The 8,098-nt window shown below is 52.3% G+C and overlaps 1 protein-coding gene across 2 annotated transcripts in view; it reads right to left on the bottom strand.

Moving 5' to 3' along the window:
- Positions 1–8,098, bottom strand: part of LOC116972174 (protein lifeguard 2-like) — a 42,392-nt gene that overhangs the window by 12,340 nt on the left and 21,954 nt on the right. For both annotated transcript variants that reach the window (XM_033019570.1, XM_033019569.1), the window contains exons 7-9: positions 6,716–6,755; positions 5,242–5,279; positions 4,591–4,678 (exon numbers count right to left, since the gene is read on the bottom strand). In XM_033019570.1, coding sequence (XP_032875461.1) covers positions 4,591–4,678; positions 5,242–5,279; positions 6,716–6,755 — 166 coding nt within the window. The remainder of the gene's footprint in view (positions 1–4,590; positions 4,679–5,241; positions 5,280–6,715; positions 6,756–8,098) is intronic.

The raw sequence follows: 8,098 nt of genomic DNA, 5'->3' as shown, positions 1-8,098 counted from the left end.
TCTTGGCGAAGGGCTGTCGTGGTCCTTCTGCCCAAGAAGGGCGATCTCCGCCGTCTAAAAAACTGGCGCCCAGTCTCCCTCCTCTGTACCGACTACAAGGTCTTTGCCAAGGCAATGGCAAACCGTCTGGGCCCAGTGCTGGCTCAAGTGATCCACCCTGACCAGTCTTACACGGTCCCAGGCCGGTCCATCCAGGACAATATCCATCTGGTCCGGGCCCTGGTCTACCTGGCTCAGGAGACCGGTGTACCCACTGCCTTTCTCTCCCTCGACCAGGAGGAGGCTTTTGACAGGGTGGATCACGAGTATCTGTTGAGGACTCTGCGGGCGTTTGGGTTCGGACCGCACTTTGTGTCCCGGATCCGACTTTTATACGCCACCGCAGAGTGCCTCGTGAAAGTCAATGGATCCTTGACGGCCCCCATTCCCTTCCACAGAGGAGTACGTCAGGGATGCCCCATGTCTGGCCAACTGTACGCCATCTGCGTGGAGCCATTCCTTAGTCTGCTTCGGAAGAAGTTGACGGGCATGGTTCTACGTGAGCCGGTCATGGAGGTGGTCCTCTCGGTCTACGCCGATGACGTGCTCCTCATGGTCACCGACCCCGTCGACCTGCAGAGGATGCATGAGTGCCAACGAGTCTTCTCGGCAGCCTCCTCTGCCAGGATCAACTGGGGGAAATGTTCTGGACTCTTGGTGGGTCCCTGGAAGGTGGACTCCCTCCCGGAGGAGATGAGGTCTTTCACGTGGAGTACCACACACCTCCTCTCCCTGGGAGTCTACCTGAGTCCCGGTGCGGAGACCTGGCTGACGAACTGGCAGGAGCTGGAGGTGAAAGTCGTCACCCGGCTGGGGCGCTGGGCGGGTCTCCTCAGAGTGCTTTCGTACCGGGGCAGGGTGTTGGTCATTAACCAACTCGTGGCCTCCATGCTCTGGTACAGATTGACCACATTGGTCCCATCAGCCACCTTTGCTGGGATCATCCAGAAGAAGTTGGTGGACTTCTTCTGGGGCAACGGAAAGCACTGGGTCTCTGCAGCGGTCCTGAGTCTCCCGATCGAGGAGGGCGGTCAGTCGCTGGTGTGCATTCGCACCAAGGTGGCGGCTCTCCGCCTCAGGACCTTGCAGAGATACCTGTACTCATCCTCCCAGGTGGCACGTGCTGGCAACGCACTTTTTCCAACGGAGCCGCTGCCTTCAAGGAGGTACGCGGATCCCGATGGTGGGGGTCAGCCGTGCGGTCCTGATGGGGATGCCTGGCTTCTACAGAGACTTGTTGAGAGTCTGGAACCTGGTTGCCGTTGACCAGGCCCCACCTCCACCGGCGGAGGGTGACGGCCCGGGCTTGAGAGCAGCCGGTCCCTGTCCCGCCCCATCGGGTGACCGGGGGGCTCAAACGTGTGGAGTACTGGTGGTTGAGCAAACCCCCGCTCAGCCGGAAGTACTCATCGGACCAAGGCGCCGTAATCCATCCCGGGAGCCGGTCCCACACAATTTGAGCCGCCTTTCCTCGACACCCTTCGTCTCCCTCCGAGACGCAGAGAGGCGTGTCCTGTACAGGCTCCTCCTCCACACCCTGCACTTCCTCGCCCTGGTCCACCGTCCGGACACCAAGTGGCGGTCGGTGTTCCCTTCCGGTCGCGAGGGGGGCCCCCGGTGGGGGTCCCTCTACGCAGGGATTCTCCCCCTCTACATTGGGGACCTGGGGTGGAGGGTATTGCACCGAGGTGTTCCCTGCAACCTGTTTCTCTCGCAGTTCACAGACTGGCCAGCCGCCTGCCACTTTTGCGGGCTGGAAGAGTCTGTGTACCACGTGTACATGGAGTGCGTGAGGCTGCAGCCACTGTTTGAATATCTAAAGGGGCTGCTCCTTGCCTTCTGGCTGCATTTTTCACCCACCATCCTCATCTTTGGACACCCTGTGCGTAGGGGAGAGGGTAGGGCTGAAGATGTCCTGGTTGGGTTGCTCCTGGGCCTGGCCAAGCTGGCCATCCGCGAGTCACGGCGCCAGACGGTGGAGGGCTCTACCCGAGCCAGCTGCCTGCCCCTTTTACGGGGATACGTCCGTGCCCGGGTGCGGATGGAAAGGGAATACGCCCTGTCTACGGGCACCCTGAGGGAGTTCCGGGACCGCTGGGCACCGAGGGGGGTTGAATGTATCCTCAATAAGGATTGTATCATAGTTGTATAGTAGTTTATTACATGTTTGTATTGTATTATGGTGGTGGGTTCTGGCTTGTTTTATTGTAGTGTAATATTATTTTTTAATAATTGAATAAATTTATTAAAAAAAACAAAAAAACAAAAAAAAAAACAGTGTAGCGTTCCCTCAGTACTGCCCTTCCTAGTGTGACGTTCCCTCAGCACCACTCCTCCCACAGTGTGGCATTCCCTCAGTACCGCCCCTCCCACAGTGTGGCATTCCCGCAGAGGATGCCCGGCTTCTATCGGGACCTGCTAAGAGTCTGGAACCTGGTTGCCGTTGACCGGGCCCCACCTCCGCCGGCGGAGGGTGATGGCCGGGGCGTGAGAGCAGCCGGTCCCTGTCCCGCCCCATCGGGTGACCGGGGGGCTCAAACGTGTGGAGTACTTGTGGTTGAGCAAGCCCCCGCTCAGCCGGAAGTACTCATCGGACCCAGGCGCCGTAATCCATCCCGGGAGCCGGTCCCACACAATTTGAGCCGCCTTTCCTCGACACCCTTCGTCTCCCTCTGAGACGCAGGGAGGCGTATCCTGTACAGGCTCCTCCTCCACACCCTGCACTTCCTCGCCCTGGTCCATCGTCCGGACACCAAGTGGCGGTCGGTGTTGCCTTCCGGTCGCGAGGGGGGCCCGCGGTGGGGGTCCCTCTACGCAGGGATTCTCCCCCTCTACATTGGGGACCTGGGGTGGAGGGTATTGCACCGAGGTGTTCCCTGCAACCTGTTTCTCTCGCGGTTCACAGACTCGCCAGCCGCCTGCCACTTTTGCCGGCTGGAAGAGTCTGTGTACCACGTGTACATGGAGTGCGTGAAGCTGCAGCCACTGTTTGAATATCTAAAGGGGCTGCTCCTTGCCTTCTGGCTGCATTTTTCACCCACCTCATCTTTGGACACCCTGTGCGTAGGGGAGAGGGTAGGGCTGAAGAGGTCCTGGTTGGGTTGCTCCTGGGCCTGGCCAAGCTGGCCATCCGCGAGTCAAGGCGCCAGCCGGTGGAGGGCTCTACCCGAGCCGGCTGCCTGCCCCTTTTACGGGGTTACGTCCGTGCCCGGGTGGGGTTAGAAAGGGAATACGCCCTGTCTACGGGCACCCTGAGGGAGTTCCGGGACCGCTGGGCTCCGCAGGGTGTTGAATGTATCCTCAATAAGGATTGTAACATAGTTGTATAGTAGTTTATTATGGATACATGTTTGTATTGTATTATGGTGGTGGGTTCTGGCTTGTTTTATTGTAGTGTAAATATTATTTTTAATAATTGAATACATTTTTTGATTTAAAAAAAAGAAAAAAGTGTGGCGTTCCCTCAGTACTGCCCCTCCCACAGTGTAGAGTTCCCTCAGTACTGCCCTTCCCAGTGTGGCGTTCCCTCAGTACTGCCCCTCCCACAGTGTGGCATTCCCTCAGCACCACTCCTCCCACAGTGTGGCATTCACGCAGAGGATGCCCGGCTTCTATCGGGACCTGCTAAGAGTCTGGAACCTGGTTGCCGTTGACCGGGGCCCCCCTCCGCTGACGGAGGGCGATGGCCCAGGCGTGAGAGTGGCCAGCCCTTGTCCCACCCCACTCAGGCCGGAAGTACTTGTCGGACACAGGCATCGTAATCCTTCTCGGGAGCCGGTCCCGCACATGAGCCATCTTTCCTCAACACCCTTCATCTCCCTCCGAGACGCAGGGAAGCATCTCCTGTAGGGCCCCTCCTCCACACCGTGCACTTCCTCGCCCTGGTCCACCGTCCGGATACTAAATGGCAGTCGGTGTTGCCTTTCGGTCGCAAGAGAGCCCTAGTGGGGGTCCCTCTACGCAGGGATTCTCCCCCTCTACATTGGGGACCTGGGGTGGAGGGTATTGCACTGAGGAGTCCCCTGCAACCCCTTTCTCCCGCGGTTCACAAACTCGCCAGCTGCTGCCACTTTTGTGGGCTCGAAGAGTCTATGTTCCACGTGTATATGGAGTGCGTGAGGTTGCAGCCCCTGTTCCAATATCTAAAGGGGCTGCTCCTTGCCTTCTGGCTGAACTTCTCACACATCATTCTCATCTTTGGACACCCTGTGCACAGGGGAAAGGGTAGGGCCGAAGATATCCTGGTTGGGTTGCTCCTAGGCCTAGCATTCGGCGAGTCACGGCGCCAGGCGGGAGAGGGCTCTGCCCAAGCCGGCTGCCTGCCCCTTTTCCGCGGTTACATCCGAGCCCGGGTGGTTTTGGAAAGAGACTACGTGCTGCCCCCGGGCTCCATGGGGGATTTCCGGGACTGTTGGGCACCGCGTGGGGTGGAAGTCATCCTCGATGTGGATTGAAATATAGTTACATAGTAGTTTATTTCGTAAACGTTGCCACATCTGGGCTCCATCAACACTGCGCATAATTGGAAAGGGACCGAGAAGTGCCACCAACCTTTGTTTGGAAGGAGAAGATGGTGACTGCTAGACACACCAAGGCCGTTATCCCAATGCACAGTAGCACAGTCTTTGTGTTGTGGACGCTGGAAGAAGGAGTAACATGGGTGAAATTAAAATGTCTAACCATGATTCCTAATTTCCTATTAAATCTTTCCCCTCTCACCTTAAACCTATGCCTGTCAGTTCTTGATTCATCTAACCTGGGTAATAGACTACCTTCTATGGCAGCTCATTCCATATACCTAACACCACCGGTGTGAAAATGTTGGCCTTCATGTTACCCACCCCACCCACCCCCCCCCCCCCCCCCCATCTTATACCTATATCCTCTGGTTCTTGATTCCCTAACCCTGGGAGTAAAAAGACTGTGCATTCACCCTCTCTATTCCTCTCATGATTTTATACACCTCCATAAGATTACCCCTCATCCTCTTGCACCGTGAGTCCTAGCCTTCCCAACCTCCCTATAGCTCAGGCCCTCCGGTCCAAGCAACATCATCATAAATCTTCTCTGCACTTTTTCCAAGATGTAGCATCTTTCCTATAGAATGGTGACCAAAGCTGAACACAGCACTCCAAATGTTGCTACCAATGCCCTTAACCCAAGAACAAATATACAGAAGGTTGGTTTGTGACCATCTCTTACATAGTGAGCATCCCTGCCATGTATGACAAAGCCAGAGTCTGGGGAGAAAAGGAGAGATTGTATCAGACTCTCACAGTCACTACAGTTCAATCAGTTCCCAGTTTCAAGGGAGTCAAGAGTTTGATTGTCATATGTTCTGAAAATGGAACAAGGAAATTCTTACTTGCATCAGCATAACAGGTCTGTAAGCACGTACTCATGGATAACAGAATGAACAAAAGAAACTCCGATAAGTAAAAAAATCAATTTTAGCGCAAAAAAAAAGCTTGCAGTCAGTTCATAGTTTGTAGTTTAGTTGGTGTTTGTCGTATTCAAGAGACTGTACTTTAGACTTTAGGCATACAGTATGGAAACAGTCCTTTTGCCGCACCGGGTTCATGCAGATCGGCGATCACCCCATACACTATCCTAACATTAGGGACAATTTAATTTTTTTGTACCGAAGCCAATTAACCTACAAACCTGTATGTTTTTGGAAGTGTGGGAGAAAACTGGAGCTCCCAAGCAGTCACAGGGAGAATGTACAAAGACGGCACCTGTAGTCAGGATTGAACCTGGGTCTCAAGCGCTATGAGGTAGCAACTCTACCATCGTCCATGCTGACCATTGATCACCCCTTCACACCAGTTCTATGTCCTACATACTAGGTAATTTATAGAGGGCCATACAGAAGGTTGGTTTGTTACCATCTTCTGTTATTTTGATTATTCTGTATCTTCTTTTTTTTTAAATTTCTATATTTACTACTACTACGGACTGACGCAAAACTGCATTTCGTTGTACCCATACTTAGTATTTGTGCAATGACATTAAAGTTGAATTGAATTAACCTGCAAACCCACAGGTCTTTGGGATGTGGGAGGAAAATAGAGGACCTGGAGGAAACCCATGCGGTCACAGAAAGAACGTTCAAACTCCACACAGACAGCAACCAAAGTACTTTGAAGTGTGGGCACCGTTTTAGCTAATTTGTAGACAGCATGTTGTTTAAATCAGAATGTGAGGTAGAGTAGATATTCTTGATTCGTGATGAGGAGACCAGCAGAAATGTCTTTACTCACAGGGTGATGAATCCATGGAATTCATTGCCACAGACAGATAGATATATTTAAGGTGGAGATTTACAGATTCTTGATTAGAAAAGGTGTTGGGTATTATGGGGAGAGGCAGGATAATGGGGTTGTGAGGGAAAGATAGATCAGCCATGATTGAATGGCAGAGTAGACTTGATGGACCTATTTCTGCTCCTAGAGCTTATGAACATAATGTTGGTGATTAAAATGGTCTCTTGTACTCTGGCAAGAATTCCTCTACTCCCTGATATTTCACATCCTTCTCAGAGAGGGGACGTAGGACTAGCTTATCGTAAAGGATTATCCAACAGTATAAGATTTCTAGAGTACAATTTCAATAAGTAAAATATGCTCAAGGACATTGACACGTCAGGTTCAACATCACCATGTGAAATACATACAAACACTGCCAGAAGAATTACGTTCCAGGGATACCGCCTCCTGCAGAGAGAGAATAGAGTAGATTGAAACAAAAATTTAAAAGATTTGTTTGCTCAAAACTCACCCCAATTTATTGGATAGCAGTTCAGGAGATTTGTAAATGCACTCATTGGTGTGAAGCTTTTTAAGCCTCTCCTTTGAGTGGTACTGAGTGAAGTGGGAAGCCCAGGTGAGGAGGGGCAAAGGTTAAAGTTATTATACCATGAGAGACCTTTTGTTCACAGGGTGGAAAAGTCAAATACTAGAGGACTTAGGTTTAAGGTGAAAAGGGCAAAGTTTAAAGGAGATGTGCGGGGTGTTTTGTTTACATAGAGGGTGGTAGGTGCCTAAAAGGACTGTCAGGGTTAGTGGTGGTGGCAGATACAATAGTGACGTTCAAGAGGCTTTTAGATAAACACATGGCGAACATTTTTTTCTTGCAGAAGGTGGTGGTTATGTGAGCCTCGTTTTTCGCTTACGATTCACAGGTATATGGAACAAGCTACCATGTAATTATGGCAGGTACAATAACAACATCTAAAAGATATTTGGACAGATATAGGGAGAGCTAATGTATAGTAGAATATAGGTCAAGCGGGTTGAGCGTAGATGGAGCATCTTGGTCATCATGGGCAGGTTGGGCTGAAGGGCATGTTTCCATACTGTGACTGTGACATTATGATATGTACGGAATGGATCACATGCAGACTAGAGGAGATTTGTGTAACTTGGCATTGTTTTCAGCAATGGATTTTGTGGGCCAAATGGCCTGTTCCTGTCCTGTTCAATAAAGGGCAGTATACCTTGAAGCCTGCAATAGACAGGCCGAGCAATGGGCCGCCCATCATGATGATGCTCGGGCTCCTGCCAAGCTTCCCATTGCCTAAGGTGGAGCCTCAGATCCGAGATTCCCTCTGGAGCCTGGGATCGGGAGCCATTCTCGATCCACGGGGCTTGTGCTGGGCTGTTGGGTGGGGAAGGGGGAATAGATGATGGATACAGGGTGACATGGTGCATTGCACTGCGCACCAACTGTGCAGTCAGCTGTCTGGGGCTGATAACATGGGGAGTGGGAGGCTGATTTTGCTAGGGTCGGGTAGACCGGAGGGGTGGATTGATGCAGATTTTTGCAGCGATGATAACTTGTTTCTTTACCCGGACAGGGTCCCAGCCCCATGCAGTGTTATGAAGTCCAACGAAGGCTGTCCTCAGGACCACACGGGCCGCGGGGCGTAACATCAGCCTGCCCACTCCCAACCCACAAATCACACCAGGATCACAGGGTGGAGTGTTAGCCAGTGTGTGGTCACACTTCCAGAGTCAATTCCCAAATCTGAAACTTGTCATCGTTGCAATTTATTCTG

Source organism: Amblyraja radiata, chromosome 4 (genome assembly GCF_010909765.2).
Source record: "Amblyraja radiata isolate CabotCenter1 chromosome 4, sAmbRad1.1.pri, whole genome shotgun sequence".
Taxonomy (NCBI): Eukaryota; Metazoa; Chordata; class Chondrichthyes; order Rajiformes; family Rajidae; genus Amblyraja; species Amblyraja radiata.
Note: the sequence above shows the minus strand (reverse complement) of the source record. Positions and strands in the feature narration are given on the sequence as shown.